General features: G+C 42.5%; 1 protein-coding gene across 1 annotated transcript in view; it reads right to left on the bottom strand.

Annotated features, from left to right (window-relative positions):
- sh3rf1 (SH3 domain containing ring finger 1) overlaps nucleotides 1-11,931 on the bottom strand; it is a 50,680-nt gene extending 38,749 nt beyond the window's left edge. The window contains exons 1-2 of the mRNA XM_053488305.1: nucleotides 11,638-11,931; nucleotides 9,323-9,830 (exon numbers count right to left, since the gene is read on the bottom strand). Of these exons, the coding sequence (XP_053344280.1) occupies nucleotides 9,323-9,697 (375 nt within the window). The 5' untranslated portion in view covers nucleotides 9,698-9,830; nucleotides 11,638-11,931. The remainder of the gene's footprint in view (nucleotides 1-9,322; nucleotides 9,831-11,637) is intronic.
- Between the last annotated feature and the right edge of the window lie 3,188 nt (nucleotides 11,932-15,119).

The following is a 15,119-nucleotide window of genomic DNA, read 5'->3' as shown; positions in this document are numbered from 1 at the left end:
GTGATTTTTTTTTAAATTACTGTAATATGGTTATAATGTTTATATATTCAGATTGATGTTTATAATGTAATCAATGCTTTATAATTGCTTTGGCAACAACGTAACTCTTTGGATAACAGTCTGCCAATAAAGCCCTTCTGAACTGAACAGAGAGAGAGAAGAGGAAAGACAACATGAAATGCAGAAGAAAGAGAAGGAGAAAGAAGAGAAAGGTGGGGAGATGAGCAGAAGGACAGGGAGTGCAACAGAAAAAGGATAGAGAGAGAGAGAGAGAGAGAGAGAGAGAGAGAGAGGAAGTGAATGGAAGCCCAGCGTGTGATGTGACGGAGAGTATTGAGTGAGAAGTGTTAAACCCTACACTGTGTGTGAGTTATTACTGCACTGCTGTGTCGCTTCTAATCTGAAATCTCCTTACAGTCTGACGTGTGCGCGTGTGTGTGTGTCTGTGTGTGTGCGTTTGTGTGCACAATAATGCAAAAAGAACTTTAATTACCCTGTTTTCCACATCTGCGTTTCAATTCCTTATGTTGAGACACATCAAAAAGCATCGCTTACATTCACACACATAGACACACACACACACAGACACACACTCCCCAGGGCACAATATTATGAAATGAAGAGCTTGTAGTCATGGCTACAGTGGTATCGCTTCATTGCGCCATTTGATGTCTTCGCCCCTTGTGAAATGTAACCTTAAGGTAAAGGCTCAAACACACACAAACTTCCTAACAAGCCGGAGCAAAAAATATTCAACACACACACACACTTTTTTCAGTGATGTGCTGTACCACAATGCACCTCTTCTAAAAGTAAGACTCTTATCTCCACTTTGAACTCGTTGCGTGAAGTTAAATTAAACACAGCACTTGTCACTTCACCAGCCAGACTCCATACTGCGGTGTCGAGTGTCCCGGAAGTCTCGGAGACAAGGACATTTTTATAACCTCACCCTTTCTTGCGCAAAAAAATGAAGGAAAGGACAAAGTCAGGGCATTGGAAGATCAATTATCCTAAGACTAAATAGGAAAGAAAGAAAAAAGAAAAAAACTCATACGGTGAGTAATGGGGCTGACCCGCACATTCTCACTCTGTCACACACACACACACACAAATATCTTTGGGAACTCATCCTTTTAGTTCCGCATGACTTCCCGCAAGCAGCTGAAATGGCAAAGGGGGAATGATGGGGAGGGGGGGCGGGGTGGGACAGGGGGGTGTTGGGAGGGGGTTTGGATTAAGCACAATGAAAATGAAAAAAATGCTGCAAGAACAATGACGATTAAACACAGAAAGTCAGAGAAGAGTATTCGAGTGTGTCAGAAAGAGCAAGAAAACCCAAAAGCTAAGAACACTGCGATCGTGTGTGTGTGTGTGAGTTAAGTGTAGGCTTGCCTGCAGGGCTTTGGCCTTAACATGGGGCTGCCATGACACAGGCTCGGGTCAGCCAGGGGTTCTTGCGGCATGAATGATGTCATCACAAAGGGCCAGTGTGAGTCAACGCGGCTTGGCCGGTCACGAGAACCGGCGTGGGAGGGGTTTATACACACCGGGGCACAATAAACAGCAGTCTTACTGAGTGTATTAAAAGACCTGACCGGCTCACTTACTCACTCTTACACATACTCTTACACACACACACACACACACAGACACACAGACACACACACACACAGACACACACACACAGACACACACACACAGACACACACACAGACACACACACACAGACACACACACACACACAGACACACACACAGACACACACACACACACAGACACACACACACACACACACACACACAGACACACACACACACACAGACACACACACAGACACACACACACACACACACACACACACACACACACACACACACACACACACACACACACACACACACACACACACACACACACACACACACACACACACACACACACACACACACACACACACACACACACCGGAAAGAGGAGTCAGAAGCAAAGAAGCAGGAATTCACACATCAAAGAGAGGAACTGCAGGACTAAACTATGAGCTCCTGGGGAAGCTCGTCTCCTGACACCGCACGCAACAATGCAACCGACAGACATTATTTCGGGAAACCTTTTAGTTCTGAGTGTGTGTGTGGGTGGCAGGGTCAGGGTGCATGCTGGAGTGGGGGTGCGGGAGAATCGGTATATTCCAATATTACACGTTTATCATACAAGTAAATCTGAGTATTTTTAAATTGTGATTAATCTGGGTTAATCAGAGACTATTACTATGATTAACTAGATTAAGTTTTAATCTATTGGCAGTACTAAGAAAAAAAAAGCTCATAGGGCTTCATTTTAAAATCAGCAATAAAAATTACATGTAGGAAAATTGCCACAATCTCAGTTCATTACAAGCAGGACCAGTTTATAGATGAACTTTTTATTGATTAAACGTTACAAAAAAACAAATTCCCTCATCCACCTTTTTATCATTTTTGATTTGATTTAGGCTTAAACAAGCCATCTAGACTTTTCCCCCTATTGTGACCTCATATAAGATGCGTTATTTCAGCCGAGGGAAAAACACCTCCAACACCTTTTTCACTCATGGAGATGATGGGCTCTTCCACTGTGAAGACCGTTGCTTCGTCTCAGGGTCCTGTCCATACACCCAAGTGTCGTCATCTGTAATGATCCTCGACATGAAGGAAAGGTCATCCGCGGGACGCTTACGGAGTTCTTGGCCGGCTTCAACGCAATGTTCCTTCTGCTCCTGGGTCAGCAGCCTGGGGACGAACTTGGCAGCAACGCGGCGCATGTTTAAATCACATGTGAGGACTGTCTGGTCTGTTCGACAATGACAGCAGGATTGTGGATCACTCTCCAACGACCATCATGTACAAGTTGACGAATGGTTTCGACAGTTTTCGGGTGCTGAGCTCATTGAAGGTCTTTCTGACCTCTCGTCGCCTTCCAGTGATGTTCTTCAGCTCTTAAAGTGAGCGTGCCACTCAAACAAAACACCTCGAACGACTCATTGCAGCACCGCCATAAACTTGCCCGATCACGTCAAACGTCTCTGTGACAAATTTGCAGAGTTTCACGCAGAACTTGATTTGTTCGCTCTTTGTTCTAACTTGCTGTCCATGAACAAAAAAGCGGACGTGGTGAGAACAGCACCAGTTGCACAGCTCCCGATGTAGACAGGATGATGTCTTTTGGCACACTGACTTATGACACTTATGTGGCTGTGTGCGTAAGTGTTACAGAACTAGTCTTGAAACTTTTTCATACGCCCTCGTATTTGATGTAGAAGTACTACTGTGGCAAATCAAATATTTATATTTCATCATGCTGATACATTCGCGGCTAATTCACAATACATCACACTTTCCTGGCTGCAAGCTTCAAAACCTTAAGGACTGGTACCCGAGTGGGTGTCCACCCTTCTGACATCAAAAGCTTCAATAGAAAGTAACCAATGTTATAACTGAAGTGCTTGTAGGAACTAACTTATATTCTTAAATTCTTTCATTAAATAATAATGCTGTAGCCGAAAGCAGACTGCCGTTGGAGAAGATAGATTGGATGCATGCTGTTATAAGACCTTGGGACATGCTGTTACCAGCTAATGATGGGTGCAGAAAGTTTTCTTTTTTACTTTCTTATTCATAATTTAAACTTTTAGTACGAGCCCTAGAAAAAGAATCCATATAGTCAAAAAAAAAGTTAAATAAAACGGTGTAGCAGATGCCGAGCTGGTAGGCTGCCATCTTGGATACGCAGGAAGTGAGCAATGTGTAAGGAAGAATGCAAGCTAAATGTCTTTCTCAGGATTGATATACTGTTCACTCTACACTTTAACTGCTGGAGAGCAATCGTTTGCTAGGGGTCAAGAGTTGGACTACTGATCAGAAGGTCCCAGGGTCAAATCCCAGCACCACCAAGTTGCCACTGTTGGGGATCTTGAGCAAGACGTTTAACCCTCAACTGCTCAGATGCAGAATGAGATAAAAATGTAAGTCGCGCCGGATAAGGGCGTCCGCCAAATGCCATTGATGTTTGGCGGGTGGAGGGGTGTGCAGATCAATATTTAAACATGTTGGATATTGTCATTGTTTCAGTATCTATATTAACAACCTACTGCTGATGGGGCTCTTCTTATATGATGTCACATTAGGGGAAAAATCTAACTGGCTTATTTAAACCCTCATCTTTTTTTTTTGCTTCCTGGAGACCCGCCTGAATGTCTAAAAACGAAGCACAGTTTTGCGTAACAGATCTCCTTCAACCGTGACGAGCGTTGGTGTAAATACCCCTAATCAGGCACTAATGATGATACAACTCTACCCATTAATATCGCTCCGGCTCCGCATGTGTCCATGTGTGTCTCAGGGGGATCAAAGGGTAGATTTCTCTTTCTCACACATGACTCCTGACCTCACACACTTATGACCTTTCAACCTGACTCCTGAGCCCCTGCTGTTATTTCTTCGTGGGACGCCTTGGCTGAGAGGGTCAAAAGTGTCTTATACATATATATATCAATTAACAGGACAGAGGATTACAATATCAGCATTTAACACAATTTGTGACACGAAGATTAGATTCTATGAAAGATATGTACTTAAGGTGGTAGAGTTGATCTCATCCTTGTAGTTAGTGTATTAGTGATTATAGTTATAATAGAAGGATAAGGGCAGCATTTAATAGACGTCTAAAATTAGGAGGGACGTTCAAATCAAACCGGGACTTGTGATGAAATTTGAAACATCTTACAGAAGGACACATCTGTCTATAGGAACTGTACACACCATCATTCATGAGCACCATTTGCATGGTACAAGAACTCAGCTGGGAGTTATTGCAATGTAATCAGGGCTTTGCATTGTGCATGCAGGGACTCGAAAAGGCTAGAAGTCTGGCTAATGCATAACTAAAGAAACCTAATCCCTCAGTTATTGAATTAAACGCCTATGGATTGAAATCTTCTTCAAGTGAGCATGTGCAGGACCGTCGTCTTACAGTCTGTTAAAGTAAAACCAGCAGTTAAGTTTCGTCTCACGCTAACAAAAGGTGACCCTTGTGCCTGTTTGGTGAGTAAATAAGTCTCATGTACTTCCTTTTGGTCCTGTAAAAAAAGAAAAAAAAAGACTAGTGCTTTTCTACCTGCAGTACACCGAGCAACAGTGTCATCTGGGGCGACATTTGGTCCTCGAACCAATAAAATTCCCCAACACCTCGGCTCGTCCAAGCCTCAATTCTGTCTCTCTCCAGCACTGCCTCCATGTCCCCCAGCTATCCACCCCCCTCCCCCCATCCTTTTATGGGCTCGACAGCTGGGTATGTTAGCCGAGCGTCACAGCATGTGTGGCGGGAGTCTTGTTAGCGAGAGCTCCGTCTGTCCGTCGCGTTAAAAGAGACACAAAGAGATTGACGAAGACGGAGGGTGACGATCGTTTGGTTTAGAGCTTGAGAGCAAGTGAAAGCGTTTGAGAGATCAAAAACAGAGGTGTGCTGTAATCTCTCTCAGATGGCCCGGTCCAGCGGAGAGCTTAAGAGCTTAACCCGGAACAGGTGTCTCTAAATGCATTAGCCTTTGTATACATGGATGTTTAGCGTATTGAGCAAGCAGGCACGGGACGAAATACATACGGCAACCAGATGAACGCAATGGCATCCCACTCGCCATGTAAATCGCCAGACACCCTTGTTCATGAGTCTTAGGGCGTTTTTATATTAGGCGGTGATTGATTTGTACCGTGCCGAAGAACACTTCGCACTACTGAGGTTTTCTGAGCACCGTCGCCTTGCACCAACAGGGTGCGGGTTCGATTCCCTCCTCGGGGTCTGTGTGCATGGAGTTGGCATGTTCTCCCCAGGCTTGAGACAATCAGGGTTCCCAAATAACGAGCCTCATCCTTGGGGTCCTGATTGTCCTTGGGATAGGCTTCATGCCTCCCGTGACCCTGTACACAGGATAAGGCGGTATAGACCATAAGTGAATGAGGAATCACCAGGGACCAAACGATTCGATATTATTGCGATACCTAGGAGCCGATCTGGTTTGTATAGCGATTCTGTAAGCATCATGATTTTATAAATATCCTGATTCAATATTCATTCGTTTCGAAGATTAAACAGAATTCAAAATACACAATGAATAGTTTAGAGTGCTCCACCTGTAGGATTACAGAGGAACTGCACCATTAAAAAAATATATATTTAATCCGTTTTTCGGATTCAGTGCAACGATACAAGGATCTAAAATATAGAAAGCTTGAAGTACCTACAGGAGATCTGATTTATGTTTGATTGCCACGTAACAGCTCTCTCCTTCTCAATACATTATGCACCATATGATAATGAAGGTATTCCTTGGCGCCCTCAAGGGAGCGCATAAAACAACCAGGAACACGAACGCCCCAAGGAAGTCGCTCGTAACAAGATGATTTGCATTGTAGATACGACGCTGTGATCGGATTTTGATCATTTGTTGCTAGCGTAAAAGACGGGAAGCTATTCCGATCCAAAACAGAGGTAGAAATGAAGTCCGTGTGTGTGTGTGTGTGTGCGCGCGCATCCTAAATCAGAGCCTAACAACACCACAACAGCAAAGAGCTCCATGAAAGGAGCCGACACCATCGGCACAGAACTCTGTTACTGGCATCGCTCATACACATACCTGAGGTGCACACACACTGCTCTCAAGACACAATGCATTTTGCTGCAGCACCGCAAGCTCTCACAAACAGATCCCAGGAAAAAGCGGAGAGATTAAAGTCTACAGTTGTCAGCGTGACGCCGTATGCTCGAAGTGATTCTGTTCCTGTTGATATGAAAGAACGTTTGATCGATATTAAAAAGCAGGTGAAACGGAGTTGAGCCTTATCCTGACACACACTTGGCTCGTTGCAGAAAGTCACAGTTTTCCTGCAGTCGGCAGATAACGAACACTAATCATGCGCATACACAAAGTAACCCTGAGGCTGATTTGCACTACTTCTACGAAAAAAAAGAAAAGAAAAAAAGAGTGGTGAAGAGCCAGAGTTAAACATTTCCTTCCCGCTAGAAATCTAGCTTTGATGTAGGAGGCAGGTACGGCACGTTAATCTGATCAGCTGAACGGTAGATCCTTAGGGGACGGGACGGTGGTAACCCAACACCTTGCGGAGAAAAGGCTACAAAAAGACGTCAAACTCAATCTGACCGGAACAAAAGAGACGATGACTAAGAGGGTAACGCGAGCAGGAAAACGAGGCTTGATTATAGGGACATCTGTGTTTTTGGTCCCGGTTCAGACCAAAAGTAAGACAGACGAGAAGACAAAACAAAAACAAAACAAAAACTGCTGCCATGACGACCGTGCAGGTTCATCACCACACGAGCGAGAACACATCACCGCAAACCTATAATAGAAGTACACACACACACACAAGTTATTATGCGCACCCGCAATAACAAGGGCATCGACATGTATGCGTTTCCTTTTGTCTCAGATTCCTGCATGTGCCTGCATGCACACACGGAAAGACCCAGTTAATACTGTTTCTCTTGTCGCAAAAAGCACACTAAAGAACTGTAACGAGATGCAATCAGGGCTCACGGACACGCACGAATGTCATCAGGGTATAGCAAGTCTGGGCAGATACACAAGGGTAACAATACTTTTTGAAACATGACCTCATTCTGCATTATAGCGGTAAAAGTAAACCATTCAACAATTAACAGATGTCATTCCGTCACTTTTCTGAGCCAACACTTCCTGTTTACCATCCCGACATGGCCACACGACGTCACGGTCAATAATGGTATTAGAGCTGGGAGATGTTTAGGAAGGAGTCTCCAGTCGCAGCACAAACAGTCTGAAGGTCAGAAGGTTCTACAATGAGAAAGTCTTTAGAAAAGACGAGTTTAAGCTGTTCTGGGTTCTTGGTGACGTGATAAGCTCTTGGTGCTCATGAGGGAACAGGAATAGACTAGTCGCACAGATGCTTCACGGCATTACATGTAAACAGGAAAATATGAAAAATCAACAGCGTGTTAGTAAGAGCAACTCCAGCACTTTGGCTCATAACTGCTTGCTTTCCACAACCTTTTATAAGTCCTAATTGATTTCACTTATTGAAAACTTTTGGCGTCCACATTTATCCAAAGCGACATCCCCCATTATACACCTGAGTAGTTATGGGTTAAGGGACTAGCTCAAGGCTCCAAAAGTGGAAATTTGGTGGTTGTATGGCTTGAACCAGCGATCTTCTGAACTGTAGTCCAATGCCTTAACCACTGAGCCCTGACTATTTGATCACTCACATACCACTTTATCCTGTATACAGGGTCACGGGGGGGGCGTGGAGCTTATCCTAGGAGACTGGGAGCATGAGGCGGGAACCCCCTGGACAGGGTTGCCAATCCATCGCAGGGCACACACACACACACTCATTCACACACTAAGGGCACTTTAGGGACGTCAATCAGCCTAATCTGCCTGTCTTTGGACTGTTTGCGGAAACCAAAGGAATCGAACCCAGACCCTGGAGGTGCAACGCGACAGTGCTAACCACTAGGCCACCATGCTGCCTCCTTTTTTATAACAATTGAATAATAAAAGGTTGGGTTGCTACACGATCAGAATTAATTGCTTGTTTTGGGAGGGTAAAAAAAAAACATGCTTGTTTAGTCGAGCACCATAACAACTGTAGTTACTGTGATTAGTTGTGCTTTACAGCTGCTTGTGCTGGTTGTGGATTCAATGCCAAGGCATTTATCTTCTACTGATGTTTTACTAGGATCTGATTACTGTGCTTTTGTGCTCACACTTGAACGGGAAACTTAGAATCTTTTTTTCATTCTTGAGCTTTTGGCCTTTTATCCTAGAAAGTGTCACATCGGATCATTTGATCCACAAGATCTGGCACAGGTTTGACGACGGATACCCTTCATGCTGTATGGGGTACAAGGTTAAGTGTCTCTTTCTCTCTCAAGTGGTGTGGCTTGAAGCCCTAACCTTCAGCTCAGCAACTGAGATCCTGGGCCAGGACTGCCCTGGACCAGGAACTCAACAATATTTGACAATATCTTCATGACTTTTATCTGTAAAAACTTGCGTCTTGCTGATGTGTCTGCCACAAAAAGCATGCTCATAAAAAAATGTCTTTTATTGGGTTTAGGTTTGGTCACACCCTTGCACACACACTTGGCTCTCACAGAATGCAATCAATATGCTTTCAGACATTTCTTATAAACCAGACACAAAGGAATCTACAGGCAGGTGGTAGCCATCACCTGTCTCACCCACCACCATCAACTACACATAAGCAAGGCAGAAAACTCGACTCACCCTGACAGCAGAACTTTTGGTCTGAGCTCTCTGGGGTTGCGTTCCCGGGTTCGCATGCTCTCTGCCTCCCCCGCCAGCCGAGCCGTTGGTACAACCCGTACCTGCTCGCCAGGGCCGTTGCTTGATGCCGTCGAGCAAGCGCACAAGAAGGATGTTGCTGGGCAACTCGTCCACGCCGCTCTCCACAAGCGTGCGACATTCAGGGCACCTCAGCTCGCCGCGCGATCCCACGATGCCAAGCAGGCAGCGGCGGCAGAACGTATGCTGGCACGGCAGTACCTTGGCGGTGACATCTAGCCTTTCTAGGCACACCGGGCACTCAAGCAGATCCAGCAGGGCCGATTCGTCCATCGCGGTGCTCGTGCTGTCCCTCATTCACTCCAGCTGGGCTCTCGGATATAAAAGACACATTTTGCTTGTGGGTGCGCGTGCATGCGAAAGGATCGAGGTTCTCCTCAGCTGTCATGTCACGCCCATACCATGACCATTGTTGGGTTATTAACAGGCACTGCAAAGAGACAGATGCAATGTTGTATTTAATGTAGCAGAACAAAGATATACAGATTATGATCTAGAGTTGTATATACAAACTACTGCCTGTTCGAGTTTCTATACTTCTCCCTGTATCTCTGAAAGTTTCCAGGTTTTTTTTTTTCCCCACCTCATGCCAGAGGGTAAATTGGCTTCACTTAATCCTTGTAAGTGTGAATGCGACAGACTGGGATCCTACTCAGGATGTCCATTCCCAGGACCGACCCTGGATCCACCTTAACCCTGACCAGAATGAAGCTGAATAACCGAATAAAAGTAAATATAAATACATTCCACAAAAACAGGTTCTGAGCCAGTAAACATTCTTTCGCTATTGCCATATCGACTTCAAGTGTTTCTTCTTTTAAAGAGGTGAGATATCGGATATTCTGTGGAATGCAGGGTGTTTAGGGAAAACTCCATCATCAAAACAAAATCGTGGGAGTCGGATTTCAGGCCGGCAGAGAAAACACCCCTCCAGACTTGCTAAACTATTCTATTAGCATTAAAACACCTCTTTGGACAAAGGACTTTATACCTCATTAAAGAGAGCGAGAGAGAGAGAAAAAAGCACCAGTACCAAGCCAACAGGCAGACAAAAGGCTAACACCACACACACACACACAAATGCGTGAGCATGCAGGTCTACAGGACTACAGTCAAGTCCTGTTTAAACCATACATAGGTCATTACTAACAAATAAATAGTGTATATGCAAAAATAATGGCACCCAAATGCCATACTAGTTTTAACTAAGACTTGAGGCTGGTCTTGTACTCCTCCTGCATGATCACACATTTCTTTTTCTGTGTGTGTGAGAGAGAGAAAGAGAGAGAATGCAGAAGAAGTACAAGACTAGTCTTACTTAAACCATCCATAGGACATTACTATCACATCATAATAACCTAATAAAAATAATGGCACCTTTACGAGTTTTTAAACTCTATTACAGGACAGGTGTGTTGTTTGGGCATCCTGATGTTTTTTCCAGGTGTGACTAAAAAATGCAACAAGGACAGGAAAAGGTGAAAGGAAATGTTCAAATAAAAATGTAGTAAATCTTTTTCTGCCTGTAAAGAGACATTCTGCCGCTTTAAACTGCTCAGAATAATAACTCTGCATTTTACAAGCACCAAGCTAAAAAAAAAAACAAATAAAATACAAAGCTTTTAAAGAAATATCAACTAATTTATACATAATTCTATATTAAATAATTATTATAAATGGTTGTTTAAATAATAATAATAATAATGAGCCCAGATTTATCAATCACGATTCGGATGGCTTTGCTGCAAGGTGACTGAGATCAGTCCGCCGGAACGAGCCGAAAAAAGCCGACTTCCAACGAAGCCGTTTTTTTCCCCTTACACATGCGAAGTAAACACGCTCGGATAATGAGTAACGGCGGCAGTAATGTGTAGTTAGAGTTAGAAAACAACAGTGTTTTTCCAAGACTATCATTAGGCAACATTGTTTCCGTGCAGCGCTACAAATGTAACCAGTCTCTGATGTTATCCGAAAAACAACAGTTGCAGAACAAACAAAGAAACAAACATCAAACAAAACGGACGCATATTAGATACAATGTGAAATTTAAACTTTGCCGCAATATCACATGCTTTCCACAATCTCTCTCTCTCTCTCTCACACACACACACACACTCTCTCTCTCTCTCTCTCACACACACACACATCAGATTACTTTGATATCCCGAATCCCAACTATTCCATGTCCATAAATATAAGTTTATGTGTAAGAGCTGTGTGAGACAGATGAAATCTACCTTACACACGGCCTCTCCTTCCTCTTCCAGAAACAGCCGAGTTGTTCCGCTTCAAACTGGGAAACTTGAGGAAAAGGAAAAGCCGAAGGGACACTGAAATCTCGATCCTTGAGCCGACCCAGACGTTTACATGTTCACATCCGGTATCTCAAAGTCCAAAATAAATCAGTCGACTTCAGTGTTGTGTATGTGCGTGTGTGTGTGTGTTGCTGATCCGAGTCGGAGGAGATCTTGTGCTGGGAATAGTTTAGGGAAAACAAGGAAAAAGCAAGAGGACCGAGACCCCGCCGCCTCCGAGCGCCATGATCAACTGAGTTGATCTTGTGTTACACGCAGACACATGAGGAACAGCTCTCACTCGGGAGGGAGGGACGGAGGGAGCGGGGGGGGGGGGGGTAACATTATCATAAAGAACCCGCGATACTTGTACTACTTAAAAGAAACACAAACACGTTGTTGGTGTTTTTTCCCAAACAGAATAAAAGTCTGAGCAAGGGGAAGAAAAAAAAACTGTTTTGTACTACTGCGTTGCGCTCTGAATTTTTTTTGTTTGTTTGTTTGTAGTCTCCGCCCACACTGATTGAGAAGCTACTCCAGGTTGTGACGCAAAATCAGACGGACGCCTGCAGACACAAAAGTCCAGTGAGTGGAGGTGAACTCCTCCCATCTCAGACTTCTCATTGTTCTACAGCCTGCTGGAGTGGATAGCACCTCCGTGGCAGTGTTAGTACAAAATCAGTGCTGGGGAAAGTGCAAAACCCTGAAGTCAGCACTACTGAGTGTAAATGTAGTGCTCCTGTAGGAGGAATTCTCTTGTGTAGAAGTCAATGTACTGTAAACATTAAATACTTACTCAAATAAAAGTGAACCGGTTGTCTGGTGAAGAATTCATGTGATTCGTTGTACAGTATGTCAAAAATCCATCCATCTAGGGACCATGGAGACCAAATACAATTACTATTATATTTATTCCTGTTTTTACAACCGTAAGAGCCTCCGGTCAACATTCACACATGCACTTACACACTGTGGGCAATTTGGGAATGCCAGTTAGCATAATCTCCATGTATTTGGACTGAGGGAGAAAGCAGGAGTACCTGGAGGAAACCCACCAACCAAAACAGCATTTATTAAAGAATAAAAAATATGATGGAAATTCATTTGAAAAGGGTGAGGAAACAAGTACAGCTGAACCTCAACATACGAATGCACTCACTTATGAATTTTCACCTTAAGAATAAAAATTTTGCAAGAAATTTGCATTGAAATACAAAGGATTTTCAGAGTATTCGGTCCTCCCTGACTGGTATTAGTAGCCTTAATGCAGGAGCGCCTTAATGGCCGAAGTCGTAATTGGATACGACTAAATTAGGGATAAAATTAGAAAAAGAAAAAATGCAACTGGATTGCATCAGTGGAAAGCCAAGCGATGATACTTTATACATTTTATGATTTTCTTTTTGATTGTTTTTTGGCATTTTGAGCAAGATTTATTGGAGATATTGCACCATGGGTCCCAAGAAAAAGCAAAAAGAAAATGGAGCCACTTTCAGTGAAAATTAAGAAAGGTATAATCACTAAAAAGACAAAGCAGCCAGTGCCAAAAGGAACTGGTTAAGTGAGGTTTAATGTCTTATTTTATCTTTTACTACACGTACATGTTTAGAAATGGTTTTATATGCAATAATATGATTAAAGTGTTGTACAATGGTAATATTGGTAATATTTCTGGGTGGATTTTTTCTCTTTATATTATTTCTTATATATTTCTTATAAAAAAATTTTGCTTTTAGAACTTACCTCCAGGACAAATTAATTCATATGACGAGGTTTCACTGAGTAAATCACAATTGCTGGATCATCCCTGATGAGCAAGCCAAGGGCAGAGGGGAAAATCTCCCTGACATGGCAATAGGAAGAAACCTTGAGAGGAACCAGAGTCAATAAGGTACTCATCCTCATTTAGGTGTTGTCAGATAGCAGGGATTAATCTGCAGTCATACTAAGTGCCATATTGTGTGTTACAATCAACACAGCTATCAGCAAATTTTCTATTCTGTTCTTATTTCAACTAAGCAACTAAGTTGCACTAAGTTATGCTTAGTGAGCACCACCTCCATTTTTAACAGTAGGGAAATTTACAGTGCCCCAGAGTGATCACATTATATATTTTTTTTCTAGTATGTTTCATTTGAAATGAGTGTTTCATTCTCTGAAAATGAGTGAATGAACTATGAATAACAGAACAGTAAAATGCAATTATCTTTAATGGGCCAAACATGTGGAAATGGCTTGGAGTAAGGCCAGGTCTGTACACGGGACGTGGCAATAACTCCCAGCTGAGTGGCAATAATGTGCAAGCGGTATTTGTGAATGATTGTGTGTACAGTTCCCACAGACATAAGCGTCTCTTGCGCAAGTTGGCAAAATTCAAGGATCGAAATTAAAGGTTCAAGCTGAACGTTCATGGGAACGACTGCAGTGTCCTCCAAACCACCTCGACTGGGATCGTCATTCACGGATATACAGCATTTTTGTTCGCACCAATTAAATGTTTTATTGTGGCTAAGAGTCTCTTCTTTTTGTCTTCTGTAAATGGCAATCAGTTTAACACCTTTATTCATGAGAAAGGTCATGCTCTTCAATTACTCAATATGAGGGAATGAATTTATATTACCTTATCAGGACGTTAAACGTGTGCATGTTTTATTTGAACCTTACATCAAGATGAAGTACAATTTATTCATTTATTTCTCTCATTTTGAGCATGTTATGGTTTTAAGTAGAAAATGAGTGAACTAATTAAATAGTAAAATGATGTAATCAGTGCTATACAGAAACATAACAAATGCTGGGTAGTTAACTTCGATACCTGTTGAGGTATCAATAGCTTGCTAGGTTAATTCACTAATTAACTCGTGTTACTTCATACATATTTCTAGCTCTGTTTTTAGCTTTTTATTAAAAATAAATGTCAAATCACTATCAAATATCCATCTGACATGTAAACAAGGCATTTAAACAAGCCAGTCTAGTTCACTCAGCTAGCTAATGGCTAACCTGTATTGAATGTGTTTTCTGCATTTTCAATGCTGAACTTTAAAATGCAGATATTGCCACGGGTCTTGGCTTATTGAATAACATAAGCTGGTGAACTTAATTACTTTAATTGCTTTTAAGCTAAATGTAGCTAGTTAATTTGAGCCTACATTTTTATGATGCTTAAATTAGCATTACCTAGCAAAAACCAAAGCTACCTAAAATTCATTATGAAAAAGTTTATAAACATTTACAAAAAGAAAATTATTATTTTTATTCAATTAACTAATAATCCTGATTATTTTTGCTTGTGAACATGAAATGGAAGAACTATTAACAAATGACATCACAGAATTTTGTTTAGCAGTATTAACACTAGCTAACAAATTGCCCATTTAAACATGCCTAACACTTTAAATGTGAACTAATACACTATCTAGCTA

This window comes from Clarias gariepinus, chromosome 2 (assembly GCF_024256425.1).
Source record: "Clarias gariepinus isolate MV-2021 ecotype Netherlands chromosome 2, CGAR_prim_01v2, whole genome shotgun sequence".
Lineage (NCBI taxonomy): Eukaryota > Metazoa > Chordata > Actinopteri > Siluriformes > Clariidae > Clarias > Clarias gariepinus.
This window is presented reverse-complemented; position numbering and strand designations above follow the sequence as displayed.